This window comes from Bison bison, unplaced genomic scaffold (genome assembly GCF_000754665.1).
Source record: "Bison bison bison isolate TAMUID 2011002044 unplaced genomic scaffold, Bison_UMD1.0 scf7180017864465, whole genome shotgun sequence".
In the NCBI taxonomy this organism is placed as follows: domain Eukaryota; kingdom Metazoa; phylum Chordata; class Mammalia; order Artiodactyla; family Bovidae; genus Bison; species Bison bison.
The window spans coordinates 3,056,076-3,073,777 of record NW_011495026.1 but is presented as its reverse complement, the minus strand read 5'-3'; the positions used below and the strand labels follow the sequence as shown (position 1 = coordinate 3,073,777).

The 17,702-nt window shown below is 38.4% G+C and overlaps 1 protein-coding gene across 1 annotated transcript in view; it reads left to right on the top strand.

Moving 5' to 3' along the window:
* LOC105003205 (chromosome unknown open reading frame, human C4orf33) overlaps window positions 1-2,898 on the top strand; it is a 17,844-nt gene extending 14,946 nt beyond the window's left edge. The window contains exon 6 of the mRNA XM_010860231.1: window positions 2,334-2,898. Coding sequence (XP_010858533.1) covers window positions 2,334-2,439 — 106 coding nt within the window. The 3' untranslated portion in view covers window positions 2,440-2,898. The remainder of the gene's footprint in view (window positions 1-2,333) is intronic.
* Window positions 2,899-17,702: the final 14,804 nt, after the last annotated feature.

The following is a 17,702-nucleotide window of genomic DNA, read 5'->3' as shown; positions in this document are numbered from 1 at the left end:
CTTAGTGAGTACTATAGCAATTAGTATTGAAGTATAGTTGCAAATTTATTTATGATCCCTTTCAGAGGTAAAAGACCAGAGGCATCTGTATTTCCTGGTGTGAGCAGTGGGTTAATAAATCTTTTCTGCTGCTGCTGAAGAATCTGACCTTAAGTTAACTCTCTAGTTCTCTTCTCCTGGTCACCTCACGAGGATAAAAACGTCAGCTGTATTTCTAGGCAGTATAGATGGGGACAGCAGGGCTTAGGGATTTCACTTTAACAGTAGTGTACCCTGAGGGGACCCTGGAAGCTACTCCTAGAGAGTTACTACAAGAAATACTGTCTCCCGTGGGGCAGCAGGCATACACGCCAAAGAGTCACCTGCAGAATTTCCATTTAAGTCTGATCTCTTTGCACCTGAAGCCGTCACTTAAGGAGAATGTAGCCCCCAGCCAGTCTTATGAATGCTTCATCAGATGGGATCAGATCAGATCAGTCGCTCAGTCGTGTCCGACTCTTTGCGACCCCATGAATCGCAGCACGCCAGGCTTCCCTGTCCATCACCAACTCCCGGAGTTCACTCAGACTCACGTCCATCGAGTCAGTGATGCCATCCAGCCATCTCATCCTCTGTCCCCTCCTTCTCCTCCTGCCCCCAATCCCTCCCAGCATCAGGGTCTTTTCCAATGAATCAACTCTTCGCATGAGGTGGCCAAAGTACTGGAGTTTCAGCTTTGAGTGCTTCATGGACTGCTGCAAACACTACCCGCTTAGAGGAAGGAAAACCAGACACTGTCCTGGGGCAACCTGAGAGTACTCAAGTGGCCCTTGAGAGTCCCGCTCTATTGAGTGTACTCAAGTGGCCAAGGTAGCCTAGTGAGTCTGCATGTTTAGAAAAGCCTAATAGAGACAGCCTAGTGGGCTTTGCACCATGGTAGACTGATTTCCCTACCTTTTTACCCTTGGCAAGTGCTGCACTGCCTCCCTTGCCCTTCCTGTCATGCTCTTACTCTGCTCTACTTGGATTTTTATCTCTTCACACCTGTTCCTTTATTCTGCCTGACATATTTTCCGCTTTCCCCCTTGCTTTTCTCCCAGGTCCTGACCCTTTCTAACCAGCCTCTTTCTCCCTTCCTTTCTCTTATCCTTCGATGTTTCCTTAGCTGCTTAATCTGGATTGACAGTTGTGACTAAAACTGGTTCAATTTGGTCAGGTGGGCAGAGTGGGACAGGAATCTAGATGCCACTCACTCAGGGCTTTCTTATCAAGATGGCTTGTTTCTCTGGCTTCTCACACGCTAATGCACTTCTGTATTTGGGCTTCTTCTTTATAGGTTATTGGATGCTTACTCTGGGTAAAAGTGTGATTATGCTGTCGGCTAGCGCAGAGGGATTTCCTTCAGAGCTGAGTTCCACTGCAGCATGTGAGCTAAACCTGTCTCTTCTTTGCATGCTCAGTCACTTCAGTCATGTCCAACTCTCTGTGACCCTGTGGACTGTAACCCACCAGGTTCCTCTATCCGTGGGATTCTCCAGGCAAGAATACTGGAGTGGGTTGCTGGGCCCTCCTCCAAGGGATTTTCCTGATCCAGGGATCGAACCCCATCTCTTACGTCTCCTGCATTGGCAGGTGGATTCTTTACCACCAGTGCCACCTGGGAAGCCCCTCTCTCATTGGTAAGTCGCTTCAGTCGTGTCCGACTCTGTGCAACCCCGTAGACGGCAGCCCACCAGGCTCCGCCGTCCCTAGGATTCTCCAGGCAAGAACGCTGGAGTGGGTTGCCATTTCCTTCTCCAATTCTCTCCTTATTAGGCCACAGTAAAAAGCTAATAGTTAAATGATAGTAAATCCTAGTAGTTAAATGATTTTCCTAGAAAGAGAAAGAATTAGATTTAACTCTCTTTTACATAAATCTGCCTTGCTTTGGCAAAGGAGTCTATCCTTTAATCTGTTGAGCTGAAACTTTTTAAAAACAATTGTTTGTATAACTGATATAAATCCTATCAGAGTTTGAATATGAAAATATCTGTGAGAATATAACATGATTTGTTTAAGACTAGATGAAATGAGTCAGGTTTTGACAGTTGATTTTTATTTTTCCCTTCATCTGTGAGGGAGCTATTTGCAGAATTGAAAAGAGAGTGCTTTGAGATACAGGTGAATATTTTCAGAGCTGAATGTTTGATGGCTAGAGTAAGGAAACTATACGTGTGAATACATCTTACCTTTGAGGTTCTTAAAACAGAATGTTGTCCTATAATAGATATGACAAAATAAATAGCTTCTCAGGACAAATTTTTCACAAGTATATAATTCATTTCAATTCTGACTATCTTTTTCTTTGCATGTAGCCATCGTCTGGATTACTTCAAGCCTTTCAGTTTTAACACACTGCTTGGAGAAAAGTGGAACCAACCAGAATCAGACCTGTGGCTAATAGAGAAACCTGATGTGTAGGAGTATAGTAGATGACTGTATCAATCATTTCTTCTCTATACCCTTTAATAATAATAATCTCTTTCAAGATATCATGAACACATTTCAACAATAAATATTTTATGGAGGTCAGTGAAAATAGAGTATTTCTGGGGTAAATTGTGTATGAATTAACAGGAAAGTAGAAAGTTCAGATATGATTTTAACTGTAAAGTGAAAATGTTTCTCAGTCACTTTGTCCAGGAGCCATCATGTCAAGGTTCTACCATCTGCCTTGTGTCACCATCACCCCCAAATATCCCTGACTCTGTCAGCCAAAATCATTATTTCTCTTCCCACTTCCCTAAATCTCAGCCAGCTTGTAACTGAATATCTTATTTGCACATTTTTGAACTCCATTGTAATATAAATTCTCGGACTTCCCTGGTGGTATAATGGTTAAGAATTTGCCTGCCAACGCAGGAGTCGTGGGTCCAGTCCCTGATTGGGGAAGATTCCACACGCTGTGGGGCAGTTAAGCCTGTGCACCACAATTACTGAAGCCTGTGCCCTCTAGAACCTGTGCTCCACAACCATAGAAGCCAGCACAATGAGAAGCACCTGTGTCAGTACTGAAGCCCCAGCGCAGCTCAAAATAAATAAATAAATGTTTTAAAATTGGCACTTCCTTTTGAAAGATGTTTATATAATAATTCCTGACTCAGACTCTTCTATTCATACTTGAATAGAAAACAATGGTATATTTTTGTTTAAACAGGAGGTACACATCTGTTAAGGCATTATTGAAATACATGTGCTATTTAATCAGTGTTTTTTTCCTGTCTTATGATTACTTTTCTTCTGTAGAAGAAAATAGAATGAAGTTGTCTTGAATTCCGGCAACAGATTGTGCTTTTATTTGCAAATAAATGACATTTTCTTCATGCTGTTAAACAAGATGTCAAAATGTCTTCATTTTATTTTGTAAACATCAAACACCTCTGGCCCATAATTTTCAAATTTTGTTATAATTCATTGCTTAAAGCCATCTAGTAGATTATCTGTGAACTTCTCCACCAAGTTCACCATTGCTTGGTCCTTCACCATTTTTTTTAACATGAGATTAGCAGTCTTACAGAGGACAGTTTATTGCTTGTACAGACATCTGTTTGTCTACACAACAATATACTTTTACTTCTTCTCCTTTGCTAACTCTTTTATATAGCTTCAATTTTTATTTTTTATTTCAGTTTATATAGCTTCAATTTTTAGAGGATCATCTTAAAAACTACATTTTCCCAGATTCCTTTGCAGATAGAAAGGACATTATGAAACAGTTCAATGAGACTAAGTATACAGTGTTAGAAGGGGCTTCAAGAAAAGCTGCCTTACAGATGAAAGACTCAGCTGCCATGTATCCTTTGTCCTTTGCCTTCTCTCTTCCTTTTTCCTGAATTGCAGAATTGATACATGAGGTAACACCCTAGCTCCTTGTTTTAATTAGGAGACAACCTACAGATAGGTCAGTAGCAAGACAAAAGAAGCCTGGGTTGCAAATAGCACAATAAGGTAACATATCAGAACTGCTACCTAAGGACTTCTTTATAAAGAAAAAAATTAGCTGCCTAATTTGTTCCCACAAGTTGATCAATAGGTTCAGTGCATTCCCATTAAAAAAACCAGAAGGCTTTTTTTTGACAGAAATTGACACAGTGATTCAAATTTTATGTGGAAATACAAAGGACCTGAAATAGCCAAAAAAATTTTGAAGTAGTACAAAGTTGGAGGACTTACTCTACCTGACTAGAATCTAGACTTACTAAGCTTCAGTGTTGAAGAAACTTTGACCTTGGCATAGATTTAGATAGATACATCAGTGGAACAGAGTAGAGAAACCAGAAAAAGAACTACATATGGTCAGTTGATTTTTTGACAAAGGGAAAGGATCATCTTTTCAACAAATAGTTTTCCAGTTGGGATAACTGGAAAAATGTGAAAAAAAAGAAATCAGTTTACTTAACAACCTACAGAAAAAATAAAATGTGAATGGTGAAATAAAAAAGTTCTAGAAAAAAATCATATCCTGGGGGTAGAAAAAGATTTTTTTCAAACAGGACATAAAAAGCATTAACTAAAAAGGAAAAAAAAAATGAGAAATTGAACTTCATCAAAATTTAAAATTTCTGTTCATCAAAAATTTCCATTAAGAAAGCAAAGAGGCAGTCTAGCAAGTCCACTCCTGAGTATATATCCGGAAAAAAAAAAACAACAACAAAAAAAATGGAAGCACTAATTCAAAAGGGTACATGCACCTGAAAGTTCATAGCAGCATTATTTACAGTTGCTGAGATGCACCCTAAGTGTCCATCCATGAATGGATAAAGAAGACATGTATAAATGAGTACTACTCAGCTTTTAGAAAGGAAGGAAATTTTGCCATTTACAACAACATGAATGGACTTAAGGCATTATGGTTAGTGAAATAAGTCAGAAAAACAAATACTGTGTAATATCACTTATATGTGGAATCTGAAAAACAAACTAATGAATATAACAGACTCATCTAGAGAACGAACTAGTGGTACCACTGAAGAGAGGGAAGGGGGAGGATCAAGATAGGGGTAGGAGATTAAGGGGTAAAACTATTGTGTATTAAGGCAAAAGGACATATTATTCAACACAGGGAATGTAGCCTATATTTTATAATAACTAATTGGAATATAATCTTAAAATTATGAATTACTATATTATACAACTACAACTTATATAATATTTCACATCAACTATACCTTAATTTAAAAAAATAGAACTAGGAAAAAAAAGTGAAGATGTAAGCCACTGATTGGGTTAAAGTATTTAAAATAGGCATATCTGATAAAGGACTCTCCCCAGAATATATGAAGGACTCCTACAAATTGGTAATAAAAGGACAAGCTAATCAACAAAGGTCTGTCTATTCAAAGCTATGGTTTTTCCAGTAGTCATGTATGGACGTGAGAGTTGGACTATAAAGAAAGCTGAGTGCTGAAGAATTGATGCTTTTGAACTGTGGTGTTGGAGAAGACTCTTGAGAGTCCCTTGGACTGCAAGGAGATCCAACCAGTCCATCCTAAAGGAAGTCCTGAATATTCATTGGAAGGACTAATCCCGAAGCTGAAACTCCAATACTTTGGCCACCTGATGCAAAGAACTGACTCATTGGAAAAGACCCTGATGCTGGGAAAGGTTGAAGGCAGCAAAGGGGACGACAGAGGATGAGATGGTTGGATGGCATCACTGACGCGATGGACATGAGTTTGAGTAGGCTCCAGGAGTTGGTGATGGACAGGGAAGCCTGGCATGCTGCAGCCCATGGGGTCGCAAAGAGTTGGACATGACTGAGTGACTGAACTGAACTGAAATAAAGAGTAAAACACTTGATCAAACACTTCACAGAGGAAAATACACAAAAGGCTGATAAGTATATAGGAAGGCTTTCAACCTCACATCACTAAGGAAGACAAAATCACAGTAAGATACCACTAAATAACCAAAATTAAAAATTCATAGAGTGGCTAAAATTGGAAACAACTGGCAATACCAAGTGCTAATGGGAATGTGGAGAACCTGGATCAACGGTGCATATATAAACAAAAATTTTATTTATATGGTGGCAAAGCAAAGCACAGACATCCTAGATAAAATCAAAATCATATAAAATACTGAATTTGGATGTTTCTAAACCTAAAGCCTAAAATGTTTCTAAAACCTAATTTGCATCTTTTGATCTGTTTAGATGTTTTCAAAACATCTCTTAACATTCTTTTATTTAGATGAGAAATAGTTTCCTTCTTCCAATACCAAGCAAGCAAAAAGCATGTCATAAACATTTTCTTTTGAAAGGAATATACAGTTTCACCACAAAATTTTGGAAAGTTTGGTATCATTAGTAAGATACCAGTGTACCCTATAGAAACTTAGTGTTTGAGAGTGGGTGTTTGTAGTAAAAAAAAATTGTTTTTCAACTTTAGACCATGTACGAATATTGCTTAGTTCAGTTCAGTCACTCAGTCATATCCGACTCTTTGTGACCACATGAACTGAGCACGCCAGGCCTCCCTGTCCATTACCAATTCCCGGAGTCCACCCAAACTCATATCCATTGAGTCGGTGATGCCATCCAACTATCTCATCCTCTGTTGTCCCCTTCTCCTCCTGCCCTCAACCTTTCCCAGCATCAGGGTCTTTTCCAATGAGTCAGTTCTTTGCATCAGGTGGCCAAAGTACTGGAGTTTCAGCTTCAACATAAGTCCTTCCAATGAACACCCAGAACTGATCTCCTTTAGGATGGACTGGTTGGATCTCCTTGCAGTCCAAGGGACTTTCAAGAGTCTTCTCCAACACCACAGTTCAAAAGCATCAATTCTTCAGTGCTCAGCTTTCTTCACAATCCAGCTCTCTCATCCATACGTGACCACTAGTAAAACCATAGCCTTGACTAGATGGACCTTTGTTGGCAAAGTAATGTCTCTGGTTTTTAATATGCTGTCTAGGTTGGTCATAACTTTCCTTCCAAGGAGTAAGCATCTTTTAATTTCATGGCTGCAATCACCATCTGCAGTGATTTTGGAGCCCAGAAAAATAAACTCAGCCACTGTTTCCCCATCTATTTGCCATGAAGTGATGGGACCAGATGCCATGATCTTAGTTTTCAGGTGTTGAGTTTCAAGCCAGCCTTTTCACTCTCCTCTTCCACTCTCATCAAGAGGCTCTAGTTCCTCTTCGCTTTCTGCCATAAGGGTGGTGTCATTCTGCATATCTGAGGTTATTGATATTCCTCCCGGCAATCTTGATTCCAGCTTGTGCTTTATCCAGCCCAGCATTTCATGTGATGTACTCTGCATATAAGTTAAATAAACAAGGTGACAATATACAGCCTTGACATACTCCTTTCCCAATTTGGAACCAGTCCATTGTTCCATGTCCAGTTCTAACTGTTGCTTCTTGACCTGCGTACAGATTTCTTGGGAGGCAGGTAAGATGGTCTGGTATGCCTATCTCTTTAAGAGTTTTCTACAGTTTGTTGTGATTCACACAGTGAAAGGCTTTGGCATAGATAAAGGCTTTAGAAGCCTCGAAAATAGAAACTAGCCAACTACAAGCTCAAGGCACACTGTGGGCATCAGAAAAATGCACATCAAGATTTGAATAAGCCCTGTTTCCAACAACTGAAAATAACATAGAAAGTTAAGTTGCAGATTTAGTGGTAAGGGTAGCCATAGTGTAAAGGAGACTGAATGCTCGGCTTTGACAAATTGGCTGGGTCAAAACCAGGAGCCTTATAAGCAAAGCATGTGACTCTGAAACCTAGAATGAAGATATTTGTGTGGATAAGCCTGTTCTGTCATATCTTGAACCCCAGGTTTCCCTTCACCCTTTGGGCTGGCAGCAGCAGCTCCTTTACCCTCATTAGAGAGAATTATTCTCAAGTTGCCTAGACATTCCCCCTAAAACCTCACCTGAGGCAGATGCCTCGGAAGCAATACTTGCCAAAATATACCATCTCCTCACCACACTGAGAATGAGGGCCAGACTGTAGCACAGCTGAAGGGACAAAGGATAATAAATACATGTCATGGGAAGAAGTACTGTGCATAACGAAAAGTTATAGGACTTGGAGCCAGGGAAGCACATGTTAGAGTGGATCTAATAATTATTTTATTAGAGAAGGCAATGTATAAGGACAAGATTTATTGGCATGGGATGTTAAACTTGGGACTTAACATCTTGACAAGAGTAGTTTGGGGAAATTATAAAGTAAATCTAGAACATCTTCTAGGGCCAGAAAGTGAAGAAGCACTAAATAGGAAAATAAATTGGTGAGCACTACCCATTTCACTTCTTGTCCTAATTTTTATCTATTAGAAAAAATTTATAAAATTGACTTATACCCATTTATTATCACCAACTGTTATTTTTCATGTAAGGAATAGTGAAAAGATTATCACTAGATCTAAAATGACATGTGTGAGGAATATAAAAAACTAGAAGTTATTAACCTATGAACATGCTGCTGCTGCTGCTAAGTTGCTTCAGTCTGTCTGACTCTGCGCACCCCCATAGACGGCAGCCCACCAGGCTCCCCTGTCCTTGGGATTCTCCAGGCAAGAATATTGGAGTGGGTTGCCATTTCCTTCTCCAATGCATGAAAGTGAAAAGTGAAAATGAAGTCGCTCAGTCATGTCCAACTCTTAGCGACCCCATGGACTGGAGCCTACCAGGCTCCTCCATCTATGGGATTCTCCAGGCAAGAGTACTGGAGTGGGGTGCCATTGCCTTAACATGAGGACTATACGAATTTCACCTTATGATTTCATGATAAATAGTACATAAAATATTATTTTCCATACAGTGTGATCCATAGGTAAATTTTATGCCTGATATTTATCAATCACATATGTAATTTAAAGGAGAAATAGTAGAAAATATTGTCAAATGGTATTCCATTTTACCATTTGTATGAATTGCAATAATATATAATCACACTATTTGCTATTGAGAGAGCTTTAATGTTTTTCTGTTCATTTTTTACTTTATACTAAAAAACAGGGAATGCAGAGTTAATTTTCTTGTGACAGCTATCACTGAAATATCTGTTAAATAGTATATCTGATTCATAGTACACTGAAAACCCATGTTTCTAATAATGCCGTAAGGCAATAGAGTGCCTAAAGTATATCTTTTGAAGAGATGGCTTTGCAGATATAGGAAACCAAACTATAAATGGAACAGTTCTGAGTGGTAAAAAAAAAAGTGCCAAATTCAAGTATATGTTTTTGAAAGATCTTTGAAAAAATATCCTGAAGAAAAAAAAATAGTACCACAAGTAGTAATCTTTAGTATGTATTGTAGAAACCCAAGTGTCCTATATTCTTAAAATAGTCCTGGTTTTTCTCCTAACTGCCTGACTTTGTGCTAGTCTTTTCATTAAAATTTCTAATGTTTATTTTTCAGGAACCATATATTTAGTTTTGATAGCAGTCTCAAAGAGAATCACATGGAATGCTTATTTTTAAAGTTAAGAAAACTGAGAGCTTCAGAGATTAAACATCTTGCCCAAGATCATATAGCTAAGGAACAGTGGATTTGAACTCAGAAAGTTTGATTCTGGAAACCGAGCACTTGTCAACTATTCTACAGCCTCTGTAGTCTTACCTACACACCTATGATGTGAGGCTACAAAACTAATTTCCTCCCTGATTCTATAAATAAAAATAACACAGGAGGAAAAAAGAGGTTCATAAGCCCTTCACTTTTTTGTGGTACACTCACAGAGAAGATGGATATTCAAGTTACTCCTTTTTAATAAGACACTTGCTAAGAGAAACACATTTTTCACCCTGGGTTCCCCTAGGGTATCATTTACTGTAGCATTGAAGTGTCACAGCAGGTATACTTTGGTGGCTCATCTGAATGCAAATCTCTTAGGATTTATCCCAAATAAATAGGGGATGAGTCACAGGGTAGTAGAATATCAGAGAGGAGGAAAACCCAGGCCGCATCTACACTAAACGCTTTTACTAACTTGGTTTTTGTCAAAGATCAAAAGACAAACTTTAGAAGCTATAAAACTCTGGCAATAAAACCACACCCTTGAGTAACATGCAATAACTATAATAGTCTTTTATCTTTATGTATCAGAAACTGAAGAAATTTAGCAGTAATTCATTCTATCAACAAATGATCTTATAGTCTACTTGTGCAGAAAACCTAAAAGTTGTGAGTATATGCTTTCCTGTCCTTAATATTTTACTGTTTGATGATGTATCTGTTTTCATTTCTGAGGAGAAGATTATCTTATCAATAATTTTGAAGTAAATTAATTTAAATCAATGACTTTTCAAATTGCAGGTTGCAGACCCTTAGGGAGTACATTGTGTGTGTGTGTGTGTGTGTGTGTGTGTGTTCATGTGCACTCATGCACACACTTAGTCATGTCTGACTCTTTGCAACCCCAAGGACTGTAGCCTGCCAGGCTCCTCTATCCATGGGATTTCCCAGGCAAGAGTACTGGAGCAGGTTGCCATTTCCTATTCCAGGCTATCTTCCTGACCCAGGGATCAAACCCGCATCTCTTGTGCCTCCTGCATTGGCAGGTGGATTCTTTACCACTGCACTACTGGGGAAGCCCTTTTTTTGGAATCTATATAGTGAGTTGTAACCCATAAATAATTAAATAAAATTTAAAATAGAAGAATGAATCATATTTATCAAGTACCTATATTGTTTCAAGAGTTTTGTTCTTATTTTGGATCTAGTCACAAAAGTTCAAAATCCATCAGCATTTGTAGAACATAGACTTTTCTTTCCATTATGGTTTATGACAGAACTTTTTATTTTTAATTGGAGGATAATTATAATATTTTTATGGGTTTTGCCATATATTGTCATGAATCGGCCATAGCTATAGGTATATCCCCTCCCTCTTGAACCCCCGCTCCCACCTCCCTCCCTACCCCATTCCTGTAGATTGTCTCAGAGCACTGGCTTTGGGTTCCCTGTGTCATACATCAAACTCCCACTAGCTATCTGTTTTATATATGGTAATGTGTATGTTTCAATGCTGTTTTCTCAAATATCCCACCCTTGCATTTTCCCACTATATCCAAAAGTCTGTTCTTTTTGTCTGTGTCTCCTTTGCTGCCTGCAGGTAGGATCATCAGTACCATCTTTCTAGATCCCATATACATGTGTTAATATACGAGGTTTGTCTTTATCTTTCTGACTTCCTTCACTCTGTATAATAGGCTCTAGGTTCATCTACCTCATTAGAACTGATGCAAATGCATTCTTTTAATGTCTGAGTAATACTCCCTAGTGTATATGTACCACAGCTTCCTTATCCATTTATCTGTTGATGGACATCTATATTTCTTCCATGGCCTGGCTGTTGTAAACAGTGCTGCAGTGAACACTGGGGTACATGTGTCTTTTTCAATAATGGTTTCCTCAGGGTATATGCCCAGTAGTGGGATTGCTGGGTCATATGGTGGTTTTATTCTTAGTTTTTTAAGGAATTTCCATACCATCTTCCATAGTGGCTGTATCAAGTTACATTTCCACCAATGGTTTAAGAACGTTCCCTTTTTCCATACCCTCTCCAGTATTTATTGTTTGTAGACTTTCATGATGGCCATTCTGACCAGTGTTAGGTGATATCTCATTATAGTTTTGATTTGCATTTCTCTAATAATGAATAATGTTGAGGATCTTTTCATATGTTTATTAGCCATTTGTATGTCTTCTTTGGAGAAATTCCTCTTTAAGTCTTCTGCCCACTTTTTGATTGGCTTCTTTATTTTTCTGGTATTGAACTGCATGAGCTACTATATATTTTGGAAATTAATTCTTTGTCAGTTGTTTCATTTGCTATTATTTTCTCCCATTCTGAGGGTTGTCTATTCACCTTGCTTATAGTTTCCTTTGTTGTGCAAAAATTTTTGAGTTTAAATAGACCCCATTTGTTTATTTTTGTTTTTATTTCCATTACTTTAGGAGGTGAGTTGTACAAGATCTTGCTGTGATTTATGTCAGAGAGCAGAACTTATATTTTAAACACTCTGGTTGTTCACAGTATTATCCTCTGGATAACTAGTAAATATCTAAAAGATGCTCAGTGATTAGTGGCTGAAGAAGATATAGAGAGGAACCTCAAACTCAAATGTGTCTCTTATGCAGCTTAAAAACTAAGGAAAGGACTATGACCTACTTTAATCTTCGATTCTATTTATAAATTTAAAAAGATAGATAGGACTTGCAGAGATATAGAGCCTCATATATTAAGTATATTCGTTAAAAGTGGTCCTTTCCACAGTATGTAGCTCTTTTTCTAATCTCTAAATTAAGATGCTTTGGATTGTAAGTAAAAGTAAGCTCAACTCGGGTACCTTGAATGTAAAAGAGGATATGTCAGACTTCTGGTAGTTTTGATGTAGAAGCTGACAATCTCATGGTGTCATCAGGTTTTCTAGGTCTGTTTGTATGTGGTTTTCTTGCTCTGCCATCTTTTAGGTTACTTTCATTCAAAGACCATCTTTCCATTTTGTATATGAAATGACTGGGGGTGTTATAAGCCTCACAATAACAAACCACCAAAATCCAACACATGAGAAAATACTCAATGATTTATGACACTATTCTAGATATTTTCCTCACTATGAATATTATAGAATTTTTTACAGTTTGAATTTTGATAATTGCATTCCCATGCTTGCATCTGACTCCCATATTGTCTGTGAGTTACATCTAGAAGCTTGATTATGTCCAGGTTCAATTTTTGGTAAGAATATTTCATAGATAGTATTACAATATTCTTCTATCAGCAGACGCATAATGTCTGGTTGTCTCCATTTTGAGGTGTTAGAAGCCATGGATGAACATTGTTTAAATCCACGAGTGATAATTCAGTTTTGCCATTACTTACTTATTTTAATGGCTTTTGAATTGTCTCAGTTCAGCTATCTGGATATTAAGAACTACTGTTTTCACAAGATAAATGCTTGCTTTTCTTTGATTTAGCTGTTTTCTGAATACTTGGTCCTCTAGCAATACTAAAGATGACCAAGGAGATTTTTAAAATTATCTTTCTGAACTCATGGATTAAAAATTCTTTATAGGTGTTAATTCACTGCAGTTTTGTCATTGATGTTCAATGTGTTTCATCTTTGGTCAGTGGAGTCTCTTTAAGTCTCCAAGTCTTTGTCATCATCAATAGCTTGTCTGCTTTCTGGTCTGACAAGATGGTCCAGATTCATCTTAGACGTTGCCTGCTATAGACATAGAGCTAGCCATCTCTCCAGTAAGTCTTGGTTCCTGTTAGTGGCAAATGATATTTAGAGACCACTGTTTGTAAACTAGAAGTGCTCATTACTGATGGGTTGGGTACATTTTTCTAGTCCTTTTAGAAAATACATCATGGTTTCATATTGATACTTCCTACTTAATCTCATACATTTTATACCTGTTTTCCTTCTGCTGCTGCTGCTGCTAAGTTGTGTCAGTCATGTTCGACTCTGCAACCCCGTAGGTGGCAGCCTACCCTTCTAACATGACCCAAATTTGTTTTCAGTGATTTCAACATAATTTCTCATTTACTTTTTCCCACAATAACACTCTGAATAAATTAGCATTATCAACAACAATATGATTACTAGAAAGAGTTTAAAGAGCATTTTTGTCTTTGCTCTTCTGTTTGACCTTAGACTATATCCCAAAAGAATATACACCCAAATTCCTGTGTTTAAAACCAGTTGAAAGTAGTTTCTATCTTACGTTTTATGCCCCCAAATTCAATACAATTGAGTTCATTGGTTTCATTCCCCTTTCACTTTGAGGGAGTTTTTTTTTTTTTTTTTTTTTAATACTTCTGAGATTTCAGCTTTAAATCTATGGATCAAGATATACTCAAGAGAAGTCTGGCCTCTATTCTGGTTCCCTCTAACTCATCACCTCTGTCCCCTTATAGCTATAGTTCACACTTCCATTTTTGATATAAGCAAGAAAGAAAACACCAAGATAGCTGCACATGACAAGTCAAATTTCTTTTTCATTTGCCGGAGCAAATACACCTGTAACTATGGGGTCTTACCCAGTTTTACTAATAAATAAGAGATTCTTATCCAGATTTACTAATGATTTCAAGGATATAAAGCCAAAAGGCTCAGTCAAATGAAAGAGAAATTTGACTTGTCATGTGTGGCTATCTTGGTGTTTCCTTTCTGCATTGGATACATTCTCTGGCTAGTATTAGATGAGGTCTTTAAATGAGATTTGTGTCTGACCTCACATATCAAGAAAGGAATTGTTCAATGAAGCCTCCCTATTTTGTATTTAGATTGGTAAAGGGCTTGTGTGACATTTTCTCTGGAGCCATGCCTTATAATACCATAGATTTCCAGGGATAATCTTGCTAAGAGAATTTCACAGATAAGGGCGCTCCTACAAATATATACCTTTAGCCTGAAGATATTTAGTTATGTTTACCAAAAAATTAGGAGAAGGCAATAGCAACCCACTCCAGTACTCTTGCCTGGAAAATCCCATGGGCGCAGGAGCCTGGTGGGCTGCAGTCCATGGGGTCGCTAAGAGTCAGACACGACTGAGTGACTTCACTTTCACTTTCACTTACCAAAAAATTAGACTAGGACACGTGTGTTTTTTTCTTTCCTAGAGAATGTCCCTTGGTAATCAGAGAGAAACAGATTATGCGCCAGCAGCTTTAACAAGGAGCAAGAATCCCCTCTATGGAATACCTTAACAATGACCACACTGCTTCATAGGTCTTTTAATTTCTTTTAGCAACTTAATTACTCCTTTTCCTTCTTTATTCACAGTTATTTGAACCTTTTTTTCAATGTGTTGATGGAAACATTTAACTTGAGTGTATAATTTTTCTAAGGCCAAATTCACTGCCTTCTCTGGCCTGTTAGTTTCCATAGGTGTTAGATCTACTGGGAGACTTAATTCAGCTTCCTCTAAATATTATTTCATCATGGAAATCATTGTTTACATAAATCTTGCTTTTTTACTTAATGATATAAATAAACTTACAAATTCTCTGTTATACCATATAGCTGTAGAAGAGACATTAATATTTGACATACCATATATTATTTAATTGGAGAAGGCAATGGCACCCCACTCCAGTACTCTTGCCTGGAAAATCCCATGGATGGAGGAGCCTGGTAGGCTGAAGTCCATGGGGTTGCTAAGAGTCGGACATGACTGAGCGACTTCACTTTCTCTTTTCACTTTCATGCATTGGAGAAGGAAATGGCAACCCACTCCAGTGTTCTTGCCTGGAGAATCCCAGGAACGGGGGAGCCTGGTGGGCTGCCGTCTATGGGGTCACACAGAGTCGGACACGACTGAAGTGACTTAGCACAGCATAGTATATTATTTAATATTATAGGATAATTATATTCCTCCTCAATAGAAATGGCTTCCCCTCATCCACATTCCACATTATACAGATGGCAACTAGAGTATACTGTTAAATAAATTCTGGATCACATTTGGTTTGTTCCACATATTATGGTACAGGTTTTTACAAATGTCATTATGTAAATTTACTCTTGCTAGGGGAAACACAGATTGCTTCTATATCTAAACCTCCATACTTGTTGGTTTTAAGAACCCAGGTAGCTAACTCAGGAATCTGATGAAGGCATATACCTTAGCATTCCAGTCTCTTTTCAGAGATGAACACTGAATTTTTTTGTTGAATATCCACATGATGCACTTTGTTGTTGTTCAGTCACTAAGTCATGTCCGACTGTTTGCAACTTCATTGTCTATGGCATGCCAGGCTCTTCTGTCTTCCACTATCTCCTGGAGCTTGCTCCAATTCATGTGCATTGACTCTGTGATGCTACTTAACTATCTCATCTTCTGTCTCCCCCTTCTCCTTTTGCCTTCAATCCTTCCCAGCATCAGGGTCTTTTCCAATGAGTCAGCTTTTTCCATCAGGTGGCCAAAATAGTAGAGCTTTAGCTTCAAGGCAAACCATTCAATATCACAGTAATCCAAGTCTATGCCCCAACCAGTAACGCTGAAGAAGCTGAAGTTGAACAGTTCTATGAAGACCTACAAGACCTTTTAGAACTGACACCAAAAGAGTTGTCCTTTTCATTATAGGAGACTGGAATGCAAAAGTAGGAAGTCAAGAAATACCTGGAGTAACAGGCAAATTTGGCCTTGGAATATGGAATGAAGCAGGGCAAAGACTAATAGAGTTTTGCCAAGAAAATGCACTGGTCATAGCAAATGCCCTCTTCCAACAACACAAGAGAAGACTCTACACATGGACATCACCAGATGGTCAACACTGAAATCAGACTGATTATGTTCTTTGCAGCCAAAGATGGAGAAGCTCCATCTTTGTCCATCTTGTCAACAAAAACAAGACCGGGAGCTGACTGTGGCTCAGATCATGAACTCCTTATTACCAAATTCAGACTTAAATTGAAGAAAGTAGGGAAAACCACTAGACCATTCACGTATGACCTAAATCAAATCCCTTATGATTATACAGTGGAAGTGAGAAATAGATTTAAGGGCCTAGATCTGATAGAGTGCCTGATGAACTATGGAATGAGGTTCGTCACATTGTACAGGAGACAGGGATCAAGACCATCCCCATGGAAAAGAAATGCAAAAAAGCAAAATGGCTGTCTGGGGAGGCCTTACAAATAGCTGTGAAAAGAAGAGAAGCGAAAAGCAAAGGAGAAAAGGAAAGATATAAGCATCTGAATGCAGAGTTCCAAAGAATAGCAAGAAGAGATAAGAAAGCCTTCCTCAGCAATCAATGCAAAGAAATAGAGGAAAACAACAGGATGGGAAAGACTAGAGATCTCTTCAAGAAAATTAGAGATACCAAGGGAACATTTCATGCAAAGATGGGCACGATAAAGGACAGAAATGGTATGGACCTAACACAAGCAGAAGATAGTAAGAAGAGGTGGCAAGAATACACAGAAGAACTGTACAAAAAAGATCTTCACGACCCAGATAATCACGATGATGTGATCACTGACCTAGAGCCAGACATCCTGGAATGTGAAGTCAAGTGGGCCTTAGAAAGCATCACTACAAACAAAGCTAGTAGAGGTGATGGAATTTCAGTTGAGCTATTTCAAATCCTGAAAGATGATGCTGTAAAAGTGCTGCACTCAATATGCCATCAAATTTGGAAAACTCAGCAGTGGCCACAGGACTGGAAAAGGTCCGTTTTCATTCCAATACAAAAGAAAGGCAATGCCAAAGAAAGTTCAAACTACCGCACTATTGCAGTCATCTCACACGCTAGTAAAGTAATGCTCAAAATTCTCCAAGCCAGGCTTCAGCAATATGTGAACCGTGAACTTCCTGATGTTCAAGCTGGTTTTAGAAAAGGCAGAGGAACCAGAGATCAAATTGCCAACATCTGCTGGATCATGGAAAAAGCAAGAGAGTTCCAGAAAAACATCTATTTCTGCTTTATTAACTATGCCAAAGCCTTTGACTGTGTGGATCACAATAAACTGTGGAAAATTCTGAAAAAGATGGGAATACCAGCACACCTGATCTGCCTCTTGAGAAACCTGTATGCAGGTCAGGAAGCAATAGTTAGAACTGGACATGGAACAACAGACTGGTTCCAAATAGGAAAAGGAGTTCGTCAAGGCTGTATATTGTCATCCTGCTTATTTAACTTATATACAGAGTACATCATGAGAAATGCTGGACTGGAAGAAGCACAAGCTGGAATCAAGATTGCTGGGAGAAAT